At 42.0% G+C, this 17315-nt stretch overlaps 1 protein-coding gene across 10 annotated transcripts in view; it reads right to left on the bottom strand.

Moving 5' to 3' along the window:
• Positions 1 to 27: 27 nt before the first annotated feature.
• The window catches only part of dock10 (dedicator of cytokinesis 10), a 60018-nt gene continuing 42730 nt past the window's right edge, over positions 28 to 17315 (bottom strand). For 3 of the 10 annotated variants that reach the window (XM_031861227.1, XM_031861224.1, XM_031861228.1), the window contains exons 26-58: positions 16055 to 16168; positions 15759 to 15830; positions 15469 to 15615; positions 15162 to 15245; positions 14974 to 15070; positions 14789 to 14821; positions 14374 to 14552; positions 13728 to 13844; positions 12902 to 13019; positions 12666 to 12787; positions 11338 to 11452; positions 11030 to 11096; positions 10561 to 10608; positions 8242 to 8352; positions 7623 to 7735; positions 7424 to 7539; positions 6883 to 7020; positions 6602 to 6784; positions 6405 to 6515; positions 6070 to 6285; positions 5912 to 5969; positions 5128 to 5229; positions 4441 to 4547; positions 4074 to 4196; positions 3831 to 3944; positions 2956 to 2961; positions 2272 to 2418; positions 1934 to 2144; positions 1600 to 1790; positions 1419 to 1519; positions 639 to 777; positions 405 to 477; positions 28 to 214 (exon numbers count right to left, since the gene is read on the bottom strand). In XM_031861227.1, the coding sequence (XP_031717087.1) occupies positions 156 to 214; positions 405 to 477; positions 639 to 777; positions 1419 to 1519; positions 1600 to 1790; positions 1934 to 2144; positions 2272 to 2418; positions 2956 to 2961; positions 3831 to 3944; positions 4074 to 4196; positions 4441 to 4547; positions 5128 to 5229; positions 5912 to 5969; positions 6070 to 6285; positions 6405 to 6515; positions 6602 to 6784; positions 6883 to 7020; positions 7424 to 7539; positions 7623 to 7735; positions 8242 to 8352; positions 10561 to 10608; positions 11030 to 11096; positions 11338 to 11452; positions 12666 to 12787; positions 12902 to 13019; positions 13728 to 13844; positions 14374 to 14552; positions 14789 to 14821; positions 14974 to 15070; positions 15162 to 15245; positions 15469 to 15615; positions 15759 to 15830; positions 16055 to 16168 (3732 nt within the window). In that variant the 3' untranslated portion in view covers positions 28 to 155. The remainder of the gene's footprint in view (positions 215 to 404; positions 478 to 638; positions 778 to 1418; positions 1520 to 1599; positions 1791 to 1933; positions 2145 to 2271; positions 2419 to 2955; positions 2962 to 3830; positions 3945 to 4073; positions 4197 to 4440; positions 4548 to 5127; positions 5230 to 5911; positions 5970 to 6069; positions 6286 to 6404; positions 6516 to 6601; positions 6785 to 6882; positions 7021 to 7423; positions 7540 to 7622; positions 7736 to 8241; positions 8353 to 10560; positions 10609 to 11029; positions 11097 to 11337; positions 11453 to 12665; positions 12788 to 12901; positions 13020 to 13727; positions 13845 to 14373; positions 14553 to 14788; positions 14822 to 14973; positions 15071 to 15161; positions 15246 to 15468; positions 15616 to 15758; positions 15831 to 16054; positions 16169 to 17315) is intronic. The other 7 variants (XM_031861226.1, XM_031861231.1, XM_031861225.1 and 4 more) reach the window with 7 other exon arrangements.

Consider the following 17315-nt stretch of genomic DNA (forward strand, 5'->3'; position numbering starts at 1 on the left):
CAGTCACATTTTCCACTAACCTGCTGCTTCTTGCAGCAGGAAACAACTACAGTCAGAAGCAAGCAAATGAGCCACTTTCGAGGCTCGAACTGGCACTCCAAAGCCATTTTTGGGAAAAATAAATGTCCTCCCTCTCAAAAAAGGATTTCTTGAGTCTAGTGGCCATTCAGTAGGCGCTGTGCCGTTCCGTTCCTGGTTGTCTTGTGTGAGGAATCTGGACAAGAGCAAGAAAGAAAAAAAAAAAAAAAAAGCTTGCATTGGAACAGGAAAATTGAAAAGGCGGTTATAGCAGTTTGGCTCTGGGATAGATTGGCTGACACATGGGAGGAAGATAATGTGATTCAAGCAAGGAGCAAGGTGACAACGAGACGTTTTTTATGAGGGAATTTGATGACATGACATACCGGTCTTAGAAAGAGTGGACAGAGAGCTGTTAGAGAGAGAGGACGTACTGGCAGCAAGAACACTTTTTTGTAGCTGTAATGAAAAAAGTTGGAAAAGAAGTAGATGAAAACGTGAAGTAAAAATAGAAGCTGAGACACATGAGAATGATGATGCTCATTATGCCATGCGGAAAGAAAAAAGCAACAATGTGGTAATAAGATAAGTGTGGACACTCATTGGTCATTGCATGAGACCTGTTCATTCATTATGCCAGACAGCTCAGTCAGCATGTCTCGGTAGTGAGCTCTCATCTCCTCCTGGTACTCCAGCTGGTCCTCCTTGATCAGACGCTCATTCACATCCAAAGCCTGACCGCAGGCTTCTGCAAACTGCCTGCAGGGGGAAAACAAAGTTTTACTGATTATTAATCATGCCATTGAAGCTGACCTTTAATGTTTTTTTTTTCGAGAAGTAACATTGACAAAAGGCTCTAATGGGTGCTATTTACACTGTAAGAGTTTACACTTTGAAGAAGATCATTGCATTTATAAATCCGAATCTGCATATCAATTATGATCATATCATGTAACAATATAATCAAATAAATCAAAAAGGAACCGACCTTCATGAAGGTTTTCCTGTATTGTTTAAAATATTTCGTTCCCTTTTATTCAGGAATCAGGAAGTTTGACTTACTGTCACTATTAGTGCTGTCAGATGTACCCTTCATCTTGGCCTTTAATCATCTGGGTAAGTGTGTTACACTGTAACAATTGTTTTGTGTTTGTGTTTATTCGCTACTAAAATGGATTTAGCTCTAAAACAGCTGTCGAGACCATACACACATGTTAAATTAAGCATTATGTGTGTGCACTATTAAACACTGGAGAACACTTGTATGCAAATTTGTGGTAATACACCGTTTTTTGTTCTTATTATAAGGTGTTGAATTTTTGTTAAAATGTACATTCCTACAGTGTAATGCTAGGAACAAAATCCACAATTCTTTGCAGTGAAGTTTATAAATGTCCTACCTGAAGATCTCCTTGAGCAGTTTGACCTGGTTGTCTGGGTATTTCTTGGCGTTCTTCTCTTCTAAAAACGCCCTGGCATAGGCCATAGGCCCTGCATTCACCTGGAGAGGGGATGATCAGGTGAGACAAAACCAAGCAAACGATTTCAACCGCAAGTCAGTATTTTTGGAGGAATCCCCACCTTGACGCTGACACTGCCCTGCAGTTTCAGCTGCAGCCGGATCATGTCCACCTCCTCCATGTTGCAGTGCTGGTTGAGCTCAGAGACTTTACGTGACATCTCGTCGATGGCTACCTCAATCGGGTTCATTTCTGTGCTCTGCTGCTCCACCACCTGGATACGCTTCTTTAGGTAGGGGAGGCTGGAACTCGCTGTTGAGACAGAACCAATAACCCACTGGTCAGACCAACTCTACATTTTAGTTCCCTCTGTTTTAAAGGGCAGAAATTGTACAGACATATATGTTCTAGTGTTTTTCTGTTGACAGGGGGAAAAGTGGCAAACAAATACTTACTGGTCAGTATGGTGCGTCTCTTGCACTGCTCCTCCACGTCTCCATGTTTCTTTCCAGACAGAGTGAACGGCGTCTCAAATACGAAGCGGTTGATGTTGTGATGTCTCTCAAAATCTGTCCTTTTGTCCTGTTCTTCTTTCTCGTCAAAGTAGGGCACCACGTACGTTACCTGAATGTACGCAAACTTGGGGTCCAAGTCTTTAGGATTTACCTGTTTTTAAAGAATGTTAAGCAAGCAATGGTGAATGTCCACAAATTGACCAATAACTGGTAATAAATACAGCTTAGCAAATAATTCAGTTTGAATGTCTTAAAAGTAACTTAAACCGGCCACCTACCTTATTGGAGTCCTGGATCATCTTGACATTATCGGCTCCAAACTTGTCAGAGTAGAGTTTGAGTAATCTCTGGGAGATTTCCGACAGCCCTGTTAGCTTCGGCTCTTTGTAGATGAACTCTTTGCTCTCTTCCTCCTCAAAAAAACCCTACGACAACACATGAACACACTCTAGTCAACAATGCCTTTTACATGTATGGGTGTTTGTATGTATGCAACGAAAGTTTACTATGTGGATGTTGCTTTTGCTGTCAAAACAAGCTGTATGTCGGTGTGATTTTATGTTGCCCCCTAGTGGTTTCTTGAGTCACTGGTTGTACTCACAGGTGTAACACATGTTAGAACAACTCAAAGTGTCAGTGTTAAGCTCTGGATGGGAGAGTTCAGAGGTCATACTCAAAGCAGCATTGGAGGCAAATGTCAAAAGGTGATTGAGATTTATTAAATAGTTATTTTCCCGTCCACTGTGGCTTTTGGACACCAGCTCTTCTGAAATGTTTGGGGAGGAAACAACATCTTCCAACATCTTCATTGGAGATTATGGGAAGTAAAATGGACCACAGCAAGCTTGAAACAAACCCACCACAGGGTAAGAGCAGCAGATGTTAATGGAGGCAGAAGGAGAAGAGAGGTCAAAGTGGTTAGCACTGAGGAAAATGGAAAATCAAAGACATACAAAACTTACCACAATCTTGAAATAGAATATATTTTTAAAAAAGGAAGAAAAGAGCAGACGGAAGAATTAAGGACACTGACTCAGTAAAAAAAAATCTGGTCTTGTTATTTTTCAATCTCCCTGCCTCACTGATGAGAGACTGTAACTCTGTCCTCCGTTTGAGAGGATTTCTTATTCTTATCAGCTTATGAAACTTGACTTCAGAGCTCTGAAATCGCTGCATGGAAATACTATCCTCTCATTAACAAATAGGTGTGACAAGGATCCAGGTTCTTCAAATACAAGCCTGAACTGCACAGCTGTTCTTCATTGACAAAGCCATTAAAAAGAAAATCACCTGTTATCTGTATCAAATATGCATTAACCAATTCTAAAGAATTAGTTTATCAAAATAACAATATAGAGAAATAAAGATAAATTGTTTTTTGTTGCAGATGTATTGATCTCTACCACTGAGACTTCTTCCACCTTGGTTTGAGACACTCAAAGCAGTAAACAATGAGATTGTGACAACTAACCAGCAAAATCTCTATGCAGAAACGGTGTCCTATTTCATGCAAAGTAACATTGTTTATGAAAAGAGGCGTTTCCTTTGAGTACCAAAACAAACCAAAAACATTGTGGGGTGTGGAGTTGCACATGTGTTTGCCAAGTTGTAGTTTCCTAGGGCTTACAAGAGACACACAGTATTTTACTATAATAGCACCTACATGTTTACATTTTGGTCTTCATACTGAAATTTATATCTGTACGTTTAAGTATAACGCATACAGAGACATTTGGTACCAAATTTAGTCTGTCAAATCTGTCGGCGGTAGAGTTTCAGTTACTGTTGTTCTGCTGTGGCTTAAGTAATATGCGTGTAGTAAGGAAGTGTCGCTCACCTGTCCATAGAAAGCTACACGGTAGTAGCGTCCGAAGAGCCGCTTTTCTGAGTTCACCACCTCAGTCACCTTCAGGTAGGAGCGATGGATGTCGTAGTACAGCTCCGACAGCCTCTGTGGTCATGCACAAACACACTTGTAAGGTCAAACTTAGCTCAATATACACACACACACACACACACACACACACACACACACACACACACACACTAACAAAGGGTGGAAGGGTAACTTAACAGTTACCTTAAAATCCCTTCTCTTCTCAAAAACAGCAATCACAGGTTTGTTGATGTCAGCGATGAGCTCGTATCTCTCTGATTTCCACAGGTAGTCCACACACAACTCCAGCTGCTCTACCAGAGTGTCCTACACAGTACAGCAGGAAGCATGTTAGAGAGAAAGACTGCAACCCGGTCGCAGTATTTTCAAATCCAATATGCTTTTAAACGCAACAGGGATCTTCTCAAACTTGTAATAATTGTTCTGGTCATTAAATGATACTTGAAAAGCAAAAAGGTGACTTCGGTCATTTGTGAAGCTAAAAAAAAGTGTTTTATTATTTCTTTATGTGTATTTAGAATGCTGTTTAGGATTAAAAGCTAGCACTGACCTCAGTATAGGGTGTGTCTTGTGTGCCAGTGTCTTCTTTCATGGCACCCTCCTCCTTGACATTGGGGCTGATGCACATAAACGCTGCCCAGCCCATAGAAAACGACGCTGGGATTTCAAAGAAGTGAAAGTGACACAAAGGCAGGTTAGCAAGTAAAAGGATATCGACTTGCGCAACATTTATGCTCAGCTTGTTAACATACAGAAGCTGTGTCAAAATACAAAATGTTTTACGATCAAGCATTCGTCAAAAGTGGTAAAATTTTTGCAGACTAAATAAAAACTTAAAATGAGAGCGTGCTTCATATCAAACCTTAGTGACACTAAAAAACTTATCCCGCGAGGCGTGAGTGAACAGTGAAGGTCAACAGCGACAGTAGTGACAGTGATAACCGGACACAATCATCATAAAGGCAAGAACAGCAGTCGTCAAAAATATTTAACTGTATTCTATAATACAGTGTAGAAACCTTATTTAACACCAGAGTGGTAAGGATTTAAATTGGAACCTTATGTCCCTTCAATGCAAACCATGTCCACCTGTCAATATCAAAACCTGCCACCCAGTGACAAGTGGTTTAAACATGTCAGTGCACACCCACTCCCTCCCACGCTCCCTTGTCTCTCCATCCCGATCTTCTGAGGTCGAGTCCCCACCACCCAGCAGGCCCCAGGCGCACACACTCACTGTCTTGATCTCGGGAGGTAGTTAGTAAGGAGCTACAGTTAAAGAGAGGGCTTTCTTCAGGGGACACACTGGACATCCTGGTCTTGTCAGCTCTCCAGTAGCCTGTTTGGTAGGAGGGGAGGAGGAGGAGGACGAGGTTTACAAAGTCCACTTGCTTTTGCCTATTATGCTCAAGGACAAGGCTCGCGAATCGGCTGAGCTGCTGGCATGCTATGCTAGCTATTAGCACACAGGCTCACTGTGTAAAGTGCATGCAAAAAAGATGTCAGAGACATGCAGAAAAAGATTGACACATGCTGTAGCCTATGTGAGGAAGCACATGTAATGACAAAAATATTTGCAGGTAGAGGAACATGCAGCACAGCTAAAGGTGTAGACATATTCTACTAGAAGTCATGGAAGGGAATGGTATTTGGAATAAAAGACAGATCTCTCCAACTAGTTGGCAACATGGGAATCCATCTTCATTCCCCATGAGTTCCTAATTAATCTTCACCACACAAAAACACACTCAAGTCAGTGGCGTGCTCACTTTCAGGCATACATATCAACGCCCATGATGAGATGAAGGACTGATGCCTGAAAGTTGAAGTAATTTGCAGAGAGTTGTTGTGATGATCATGTTAGCAGAGAGAAAGAGAGGTTTGCTGATTGACAGAAGATGGCTGTGATCGGACTTTCCATGTCCGCAAAGATGCAACACACTGGCAGCAATTTCAAATGTATGCGCATCCGTAAACACATGCAAAACGTAAAGTTAAAGCAGCAGTAAGTGTGCACCAACCTCTTCTCGTCAGCGATTCCGCAATCAGGGCTGATATGTGGATGTAGCACATGGCAGCCTGATGGTAAAATCACACATTACCATAAAATTCACTTCTTAACTTCAATCAAAAAAAGTTTCTGAAGTAAGGCCACCCTGAAATGTATAACATTTCTAACCTCTGAGAGATCGCCATTGCGGACGTGAACCTTAGCCATGCTCTCCAGCCAGGTGCAGCGAAGCTCGGGTGTGCTGGCGTAGGAGTTAGCCAGACTGTACTGAAGATCCACCAGCATCTCTGGATCCTTCTCATGCTCCTTCATTTGGGCTGTGGCCATCAGAACCGTTCTGATCCGTTTGGTCAGGTCCTTCACCTCAGCAGGGAATGAAGTGTTCTGCAGAAAACGTGTTATGAACATTCACTTCTTTCAAACAAGAAAATAGAAAAAAAATAACACTGTAAATCATAATCAATGGTAATAAAGCTGTGATGCACCCCGAGAACCTGCTGTACCTTGAGTGGTGCATCTCCGTTGGCAAAGTTATTAATGATAGCCAGGGACTGCTGAAATCTCGAGCCACCAATGCCAGCATCTGCTATCAGCTGGCTCACTGCCTTGATAACCTGATTTGGAGTGAGGAGTGTTGGGTGACGACAATGTCACGATTACCAAAACACACAGTGCTGAAAATATATCTGGTCTCACTGACCTGCAGATGGGAGCGGACTATAGACTTGCCCTTGGTAAATTCAAAGTTTTTTCTCATGAAAAAATACAGCAGGGCAGCTGCCTCCGTCTGGGTGGAGCTGGAACGATGGTTACAGCACTTGAGGATTTCATAGCACAGACAGCCACACAGGTCTGCCTTACCCTGGAAGAATGCACTGGGGAACTACATGTACGGAGAGAGATGAAGAAGAAATCACACATGAGGAAAAACGATTTGAATCTTCATGTAGATGTTTTATGTTTACGTGAAGCTTGCTGGACCTTTTGTACAAAGAGCCTGAGTCCAGCGAAGACATGCCGTAGAGTGGTGGTTGATTGGTTGATCTGAAAGAAGAGCAAGTAGGTGTCCAGCACCTTCTTCATCAGTACATTTTGTCCTTCATCCAGCAACAGCTGCTTCTGTATAGATGGATGTGAGAAGAAAGAAGCAGAAAATACCTTTTACTTTCAAGATTTAACTGAAAGGTTTCACACAAAGACGACAAAGAAAATATATATATTTTGGGCACCAGGTGGCAGTAGTGTAGCATTAGCTTGGCTTCAGAATGTGCACGAAACACTTTTAAAATGTAATTTGGCCTGGAGCCTACACATCTGTGAAAATTCCATGTGGACAAAAAAAAAGTAGATTGTTATGTTTTTAAATCAAAAACCAGAGGCCAATACAATCTATTCTGAATATACAGAACATAAGATGGATTGAAATAGATTCTTCTTAACAATAGAAAATAGATGACACACACAGTGAGTGTGTGGTGTGAAATGTAGTTTCTGGTCGTGAACTATGAAAAGGACCAAAGACCTTGTGATGGTGAACAAAGAGCTCCAGTACATCCAGCACGGTCAGGGCCACCTCTGTGGACAAGTTTGCCTCGATATCTGTAGGACTCAGGGTGTCCCCATCTTGAATGTTCCCATCTGGAAACAGGATCAGATATCAATAACTCAAATCCATGCCAGTAACTTTATATTCATCTCAGTCAAATGTGTGTGTGTGTTACCTGTCTCCATCATCTGCAGCAGCTTTGGGTTGGTGAGAGCATTCTTGCTCCTGATGATGGGCATGGTTTGGGAGCGAGCATGTCGGTGACCTTCTCCTCCAGATGACGCCATCCTGGAGGCAGCAGCAGGGATCAGCAGTTTGATCCAATACTTGTTTAAAATCATACTGCAGTATATGTACATCTAAACTGTAGGCAAACCATGTCTATTTTAGTAGGAAGGTAAATATGAATGGCATCCATGTCCCAAGGACATGCTGTTATTGGGAGTCTATTAACACATGGGAGGACAGAGACAGAGACAAATCACACCAAACACTGAAGGTATGAGGAGGGACATGCTGAGAACACAGTTACAGTCTATAACATGGAAACACAAGGTGGTCACATCAATGATGAATATCCACAGGGCAAGAATGTATTGATGTAAATCTAAGTGTTGTAGGTTGTACCTGTATTCAAATAGTCTGGAGTTTCTAGCTATTAAAGAAAATATTTACATTTTTGAGCCAATCACCATACATCATTAGTATTAAGAACAATTTCAGTAACCAAAGACCCTTTAAATAGTTTAGCTCTGTAACGTGGCCACGGTGTTTTCCTGGTGGAGGGTGATTACCATTGTGGGAAGAGGCTTGAGGGATGAGAGGACTGGGAGGGGTGGTTAGAGACCTTCAGGGTGCCATTGGCGTGGGTGGACTGGGCCAGCTTTAGTGCCGCTGCTAGCTTCCTGTTCACGAGCCAATCACATCAAAGCTAACATTAGTCAGTCTGGTTGAGACCATCATTGTTTGGTGTCCATCATTAGTCAGTTATATTATATTAAATTAACTGTGTGGCATGCTAATAGCTAAGCATGCCTGCAATAAACAAAATAAAGATCTTATAGTGTAAATGTACACATTGCAAAACAACACTATGTTTGCAATTTTGTGATCTTGTTGCACGTTTATAGCAACTAGGTCACATTGTTTTCCTGTAAGGCTAAATGAAATGCTAAAAGCATACAGGATCACCAATTTGCCCTTGGAGCGATGAGAGAGGCTAAAGTGAAAGAGAAAGATCAAACAGCTCGTTTAGAGAGGGAGGTCAGCCAGACGGAAAGGTTAGTGGCATAGCAGAGTCAGTGGTTTTAGTTTGCCATTAGTAGAATTTTGTGTAAATGGTGTATCAACTCTTGGGAGAGTGTTAGTGGAGAGTATAGGCTTGAGGTAAGCATTAACGGTGGACAGCAAGGAGATTAGGATGTATAGATGTGATGAAACCGATCATCTTAGTAACAAACAGATGTTCAACATAGCATATTCTCATGATGCCTAAATGAAGCTTGATCTACACTGAGAACATGGTGCCTTGGCCGGCCAAAAGAAAGAGGGCACAACGACTGTGTAAGCCAATCAAAGAGGCGGAGGGCTACAAGCTCGACATGCAACATCAATGAGAAAACAGTGTCACAGAATGCAAAGCGCAAACAAAACTAACATACAGCACCAGCATGAATACTACAGAATAATACATAAAGCGTCACTTAATGCAACAGAACATCTATAAATGTGCAGTCACACTGACAATCCATTAACAGCTGCAGCATGCACAGAGAGGGAGGACATGACGCATGCACTGTGGTGGAAACTACAAAAGCAAGGTCCAACATGGGGAAAAAAATTACAATTCATAGTTATTGGTTTGTGTCATGTAGTGCATATTGTGCATGAGTGCGTTTGTATCTTAGCTAAAGTCTAGAATATGTTCTAAGTTAAGGAAGTGAGGCTCCCTGAACCAACGCAGCCAAAACAGCATACATTAGAAGAATGTCTGGGATTAAACTGCAGCGTTGTTGGCTAACTTTAAAGGCCTTGACAACCTATTTTCTCAACACACTATGTTTTGGGGTTATTTTAATTGCAATTTGGTCAAACCACATCCACACACTCCTAATAAAGCACATTCGCAGGTTGGCTTCCCCTTTTATTGTTGCTTTATCAATAATATTTAATATGAAGGAGGAATTTTCAGCAAGTTTTCAGCAGGGACTTCAATGGTTGATTGTTGTCCGATAGGCCGGCTGACTGATTGTCCTCCTAGCTTGCTGGCTGGCTACACACTGCTAGTGTAACGCAACTCTCCTCAACTTCAATGGCTGCCCACACTGACCCAGCCAGGCTTTAAAGAGCTAACAGAGACAGACACAGGTGTAAGACTGTGAATCCCCCATGGCCTTGTATTAGAGACGAATGTTAAGTAGCTCGCAGACCCAGACAGGCTCAACTGCTTCTGAGAGCACTAGCTAGGCCTCCAGCTATCTTTATTCTGTTAATGCCTCCACACACAGTAAAGCAGTGTGTTCTCCCAGCCTTTTGTTGGCTTACATCTCAGCATCTTATTGCTGAAAGGAAAAAGAGAGCTAATTTAATTAGCTGGGAGGAACCAGAAGATGGAAGAGTCTAGCTGTGCCAATGGCTCAGCTCCAGTAAGAGAGCACACACACACACACTCAACCCCCATCCTGTGCTTGCCAACTACTACACTACAATATCCAGCAGTGCTTTTCTCTCAACAGCAAGATCCAGGAGTTCCCCCTCCCCCTCTCTTCCTTTTCTTCCCCCCTTTACCTCTTCCCCTCTTGAAGCACATCCCTGAGCGTGCACACGCATACAGAACACATATGAGAATTTGTGCCCGACTGTGTCCAATTCATTTATTTGTGTGTGTTTGCATACGTGTCTGGGTGTGCGTCGCTGCATTTGCACATTTGTATATTTGTGTGTGCGCATGATTAAAAGCATTTATGTGGGTTGGGGGTGTTACAACCATTAGCTGCGACATGTATGTTGAGTTAACAAGCTGTTTTCCATATATGCAACATTATAATAAATGCATGTGAATGAGACCTGGTCCACCCCTTGGTCGGAGAAAGCAGTCAGAAGCACACACTCACCTGGCTATGTGGCGTTTTCCGAGGAACCTGAAGTGCTGAAGACACAGCCTGAAGAAAGAGAAAATGCAGAAATATCTTGGTTGAAGGTGGAAGGTTTGCTCATTTGTATGCGTTTTGTAAGTTAAGAACACAAGACGAATGAAGTGCATTTGATCAAACTGAGTTGCAACAGCCCAGTCTAGATGCTGACACAAACAGGAAACAGGCAGTTAATTAACTGCACTGTTCAGTGGAGAGGGAGCTCTCATTGAAATTACAATCTGTTTTTCCTCTCTCTCTCTCTCTCTTGCTGTGTCATTACTTTCATCTCTTCCCTTCTGGCTAGATTCTTCCCCTTTCTTCTCATATCAGTCTCCTGTCCCCATCCCTGTCTCTCTCAATGTTCTTTTCTCTCTCGGTGCTCAGTATCACTAGTCAGCCTAAAAGGAGCTGTCGTAATACTCTGCAATGAAAAGAGAAGAGCACTTACTCCAGGATGTTAAAGAAGTCTGATATCTCCTGGTGAATGGCCCGGTGCCAGTAGGACACCAGCACATCTGGAAACAGGAAGCAAATACATCATGTCACATAGCAAGGGAGATGTCCAGAGGGCCAGCCAAATGGGTCAGTATTTTCATACTAAAAAGGTATTGGAGTGATTAAAACAGGCCGTGGGCCTCTGATGATCACGTGAAGTATGATAGTAAGTATAATAACCCATTTTTAGCATTTACAAACACAATACGACAAGGCTCTGGGTAAATGGTATGATCATGTTCGTAAGATGTCATTTCTTACCCTCAGATATAGTTTTCATGATGTGCAAAAAGCACATGAGGAGACTGCGGGTCTCTGCCTGGTCCAGCTTGTCACAGCGAGAACCGTAGCCTATGAGGGACTGTGGCCGTGCAAACTAAGGAGAAACGTCCAGACAGAAATACAGTCAGAGATATACTGTTAGTATTGAGCTACCATTGTGGACACTGAGGTCATGTCCTCAATATTCTGCATCTTTAATACATGAATAAAGGGTTCAGCAATTCCCTGACAAAATCGTATTCCAGGAAATGTGGAGAGGGCTATACCTTCATGTTGGGAAACTAAATTTAAAGAAAAAAACTGACAAATTTATAAAATAAATATGAGATTTCTTATTAAGAGATCTTGGGCCCTGGAAGTGGGGGATGTTGGAAGGAGTGATGGCTGCAATATTTTTTCTTTCGGGGATGACATGCAACAAAGGTCCCCGGATGGACTTGAACATAGCAAATATATGATGAATCCTAGACCACCAGGTATTTCTTTAGCTGGTATTAGAGCAGTGTCCACTTGTCCAATTTTAAAGGCACAGTGTGTAAGATTTAGTGGCATCTAGTGTTGTGTTGCAGATTGCAACCAACTAAATACCCCTCTGGTCAACCATCCCTTTCCAAGCGTGTTGGAAAACTACGATGGCCTACAGATAGGCAGAGTTATCTTTAGGATTTTAGTACAACTACAAGCTACTCTTATCAATACTCTGATTTTATACACGACGAAATAATTGCTTTGAAAAATAAATTCAAAACAGGATTCAAATTTAACGTCGGGGCTCATCAATAATCGTTTAATACTGGGTTTCGCAACGCATCACTACCTTAAGATAACGTAAAACGCAAATGTCTCTCGCAGTGTCTGTAGAAAACATGGCGGTGCAATATGGTGAAGATGAGCCGCTCCCTAGGAATATATAAATGCCTTTTCTAAGTTAACGAAAACCCTACGATTCTTAGTTTCGGGTGATTAAAACATAGTTATGAGTATTATATTTCATTGCTGCCAATTAATCCCCCTAAATGTTACACACTGTACCTTTAAGTGGTCTGAAATGGAAGCCAATGGAAGTCCATTTATTGCATACTCCTCTTTCAGAAATCCATGTATAATATAGACTTTATATGAATGACTCACAGTGAAGTGAGTTGCACCGTATATACTGTATATATGTATGAAACACATACAGTACATGTGTCTAAACGATCTCAGATCTTGCTGCTCCTCTCTGAGAGTCAGAAGTAAAGAACCATATGGGGACGTGTCATAAAACAGTAATGGCCGTTTAACTATCTTCTCTTCTATTTTCTCACCTTCTCACATCCGTCCATCTTCTCACTGTTCCTGTCACTGTTGCTAGGGTTGGAGTCCACGCTGATCAGAGAACCTCGAGAGTCCGCATGGATACCCGTGGCAACTGCCAAGGATGAGAAGGCTGGTGGTGGTGGGGGGGAGGGGTGTCAGCATCAATGTCCTCATTCACAGCTTTTTATATATAGACACTGGAAATGGATAGACAGCTACATACACGCACGTCACACACTCTCACCTGTGATGGAGTTTAGTACTTCTCTGGAAAAGGAAGCATCTACAGAGTTGCCGTGGCGAGTAACAGGAATCACTCCTCCCGCCACTCCGCCTCCGACACTGAGGTCGTCTCGAGAGCCCTGGTGAGGGTGCGGACAGGGGAGAGTCTTATTATTATTATTATTATTATTATTAGTTATGACAGCAATGTTATTAACAAGCTGCCAAGATTTCAGGCTCAACTTTACAACACCAGCATCCATGAAGGCAAGCAACACAAGTCTCCTGCACTTTTCTCATAACAATTTAACTGGAATCACAAATTATTAAAATTTCACTTATTTAATAATGACAGTAAAAATTCTAAGTTTTATTATAATTAACCATTGCATTGCTGTTCTTCCAGCTCAACTTGCAGGATGATTCATAAACAGTACAGGACTCATCAGCACACAAACCTTTGTTTAAAGTGTGGTGGAAATCAAATAGAAGAGGACAGACAGAGACTGAAAGACAACATGTATATCCAGCAAGACTGTATTGTTTAGGCAGTATTCCTGTAGTCACTGCAAACCTATAACATCTAAGGAGGAGAGCCTGTGCTGCAATGAATGATACAAGAATACGTCCAGCTGATGAAGTAAAGCATGCTGGTGTCACGTTGTGTTCAGATTAATCTACATTCCTGAAATCACTGTAATTCAGTAGGTAACATGTCGTCATAAGCAATAAGAATGAGAGCCCAAACTTTAAATATTAGATCAACAAACACTGCAGAAATGTATGATACAGTCAATCAGTACAGTACGCAGGGAGTCAATTATTTCATCTTTCATCTTAACTCTTACCTGGTCACTAGAAGTGAAGTAGATGGGGAAGAGGTCCCTGAGGAAGAATCGAGGCATGTTGTCCAGGATCAGGCCATACAGCGGCAGGTAGAGGGATGCAATCCTTGCCTGCTTCTCCTGAAAGTGCAGCCAATGAAAAGGGCTTATCGCATTTAAAAGATTTGTGCATATTCTTCATCCAGTGGCGTCATCTTGTTATACCCCATCAAATCGACATGCTGTTTGATTCGTAAAGCCAGTATTGATACCTTTAATATGTTTGCAAATCCTCTTACACTCGCACTACAAATCTCCAGTCTTTTGGTAGTCCATAGAACATTTCAGTGTTCACATTTACATAATATTTAATATCTCCTGCCAAGAAAATGCTGTGGCCTTTTAACGAAATCCCTATAATTTGGCACACATTTGGTTTTGACTGTCTTTACTACAGCCCTGCAGTTGTGTTGTAGTTGGCGGTATTTGGTTCTGTTTAACAGAGGGCAGATTACTGACTCCATCTGATTTGGACACTTCCCAGCATTCATTAAGCAGCTGTTACACTCAGTGTGTACGTGAGTCACATAGGAAGAATTTCTACTGCGAGCTCATGACTCAGTGTTCATGCCTCTTAGTTTCCTCCCATGTAAACATGAGCTCTGGCTACCTTGGTGGCATAGCGTGCATCCAGAGAGTGTTTGGCCATGAGAGTCTTCAGGGTGGCCAAGGCTAGGTGTCTCAGGTCCTGCTCGTCCTGGAGAGCCAGCCCCAGCTCCCGCAGCAGCAGGCCAGTCAGGAAGTGCTTCCTGCAGAACTCTCCGGTCAGGTTGTACTCGGGCACTGACACTGAGGAGAGACAGCATAAAAGATTCACATTTTAAATTAACTGAGCTCCACGGGATTTAAATAACGCCTGTGCCAATATTTGCTTTCCATCAGGGAGTTAATTAATCCGTTTCTAAATAAAAAAAATCTGGTTACTGTGAGCAAATAATGTGACAAGCCAATTTTCCATGAATCTCATTCCCATCATACCACTGTAGCACACGCAACATTACGAAGGAATGAGTGAACATATTTACCATGAGTACTTTGTGGCTCTGGAGATGTATGGTCTGACATGGACAAATAGTTAGAAATGACAGTAAGAGAAAGAGAGAAAGACAGATTGTTAATAGACAAATGAGAGTGAGAGCTACTGGATGTATGAGAGTTACCACATTAACACCGGGGTCACTGAACCACAGGGTACAACTCAAGCTCTTACCCGTGATGCGAGCTGAGGGCAACGGCAGGCTGAGAGGAATATAGTGCTCGTGGTTACACACCTCTCTCAGAAATTCAAATTTCCGCTCACACAAGACCTGTCAGACAAGAAAAACATATGAATCTATTGTGTATACGTGTCTAGTTGCCGTTTCCCAGAATTTAATTCCAATTAAGTTGTTTTTTTACCTTGCTGTCAGTAGCAGTGATCATGTTGATGTAGTTGCTAATCAGCTTGAATGTGAAGCCTCGGTCCATGAGGGTAAAGCAACGCTACGAAGAGACAGACACAGACATCAGCTAATAAGACCATTTAACACGGATGGTTGAATCAATAGGTAACAATTGTAAATGGAAACAATCTTCATTTGCAGTCTGTTTATACGGTTTGTATTGAGCATTATAAAGTATGCACAGTTTGTTCACATGTACTCACACTGGGTCTTTTTTTTAACATTATAATTTAAATCTACGAGACAACACATTTTGCTCCCACCTTGACAAAAGCTGCCACAGCTAAGTTGGCACTGCGAGTCTCTTCTGGCAGTTCTTTGTTTTTCCAGAAGATGTGTTCGGACACCGTCTCCACCAGGGTCTCCACGCGGCTCAGGTAGGATGAGGGGAAACGCTGGGGCCTCGGAAGCTGTAGGAGCACAGAGTCAGCATCACATAATCATGCACCGTGTCCAAGGACAGATTATACAAATGCAAAGGAACTGCACTGAACCAATAAGTAAGTAACAATGAGGGACTCCCAAGGGCCAAAAGTAGAGTATGCCACCTTACCTTCACCTTGTCACAGTCGAGCAAATGTTGGGCCATGGATTTGACAATCAGCTCAAAGAAGAACCAGGAGAACTGAAACCAGAAGAAGTCAAAGCAAGGTCAGTCTTGCTCCAATATTTTCCATCCAATCAGCTCCAGCATGAAAACGGGGGAGGCACACATGATTTTGTTTGAGAGTTTTGCACTGATTTACTTTCCTCTAGGACCTTAGAGGCATACACAACAGTTTCCATAATTTAAAATACAGCTTTCCAAACTAAATAAACTGATGAGTAGGTATGAGGAGAGAGACAAACCTTCAGGACATTCTTGACTGCTGTCTGCTCATTGCTCTTCAGGTCAAAAGTCATTCCCTTAGCCAGCTCCTCATGAACTGTCCTGAAGCCGTGGGCCTCTGACCTGAACACATACTACACACAAGGAGAAGGTGAAATGAGTCAGTCAAAAGGTGCTTTCTAACAACTCTTTTCATAATCGATTAATCTGTTTTTAAATCATTGTTTTCCTTTACTGGGAAGCAAAAGTGGAGCGATAACAGTGAATGAGGGGAGAGAAAGGAAGGGAACAAAGATCCAGACCCAGATTCCATGGTGGTGTTGCAGTTAATGGTCCTAACTAGAGCTGCAATGATTAGTCGATTATTGATAGGTCGATTGGAAGAAATATAATTGGCAACTATATGATAGTCGTTAAAGTCCCTTTTCAATCAAACCCCCCAAAAATTCTTGGTTCTCAAATTAGAGAATTTGCTCTTTTTCTATGTCTTACATTACAGTAAAATGAGGTTTTGGATTGTCTGTCAAGTGTAAAAATAAAAAGTAAAAATAAAATCTAAAAATGTCTTGTTGTGCAACCAACAAACCATTACCCACATATATTCATTATATGATTATATAAAACAGATAAATGCAGCAAATTCTCACAATTGGGAAGCTGGAACATTTGAGCATTTCTTCTAGAAGAAATTACCTCAACAAATACCCGATTATCAAAATACTTGCTGATTAATTTTCTATTCATCGGCTTATCAATTAATAGATTCATTGTTTCAGCTCTAATATGGACTAATACACACATTCACAAATACTGTAGATGCACGAGGACAAAGACACTTACAGCGTACAGCAACCTGAAACAAGGCAAATGAAATATTTTCCATTTGGCTGATTGTATGAAAAACACATCTACGGTTTGATTCACACAATAATCCTGCACACTATTCAATTCATGCTACAGTGAATTGAACCCCCCTCTCTTTCCTCTCCCTCTCATTGAACACACATGTATTCACACACACACACACACACACACACACACACTCAGCAGTTTAAATTGGGCACCACTACTACTGAACATCATGCCAATCTGTTACTATGGCAACCCCAGTTCCATTAGCCGTGCTAGTCCTCTCCTCTTCCCCCCCCCCCACCATTCGTCTTTGCCACTGCCTCTTCAAGCGCAGCAGTTTTCCTTCACTGTGGCCAGCATGAAGCAGGTCTCGTGGTTTCTCCTGCTCTCTTCTCTAATTATCTTACTGATTTCCCCCCTTAAACAAAC

The sequence above is a fragment of the Anarrhichthys ocellatus genome, unplaced genomic scaffold (genome assembly GCF_004355925.1).
Source record: "Anarrhichthys ocellatus isolate YVR2014 unplaced genomic scaffold, GSC_Weel_1.0 scaffold24, whole genome shotgun sequence".
In the NCBI taxonomy this organism is placed as follows: Eukaryota; Metazoa; Chordata; class Actinopteri; order Perciformes; family Anarhichadidae; genus Anarrhichthys; species Anarrhichthys ocellatus.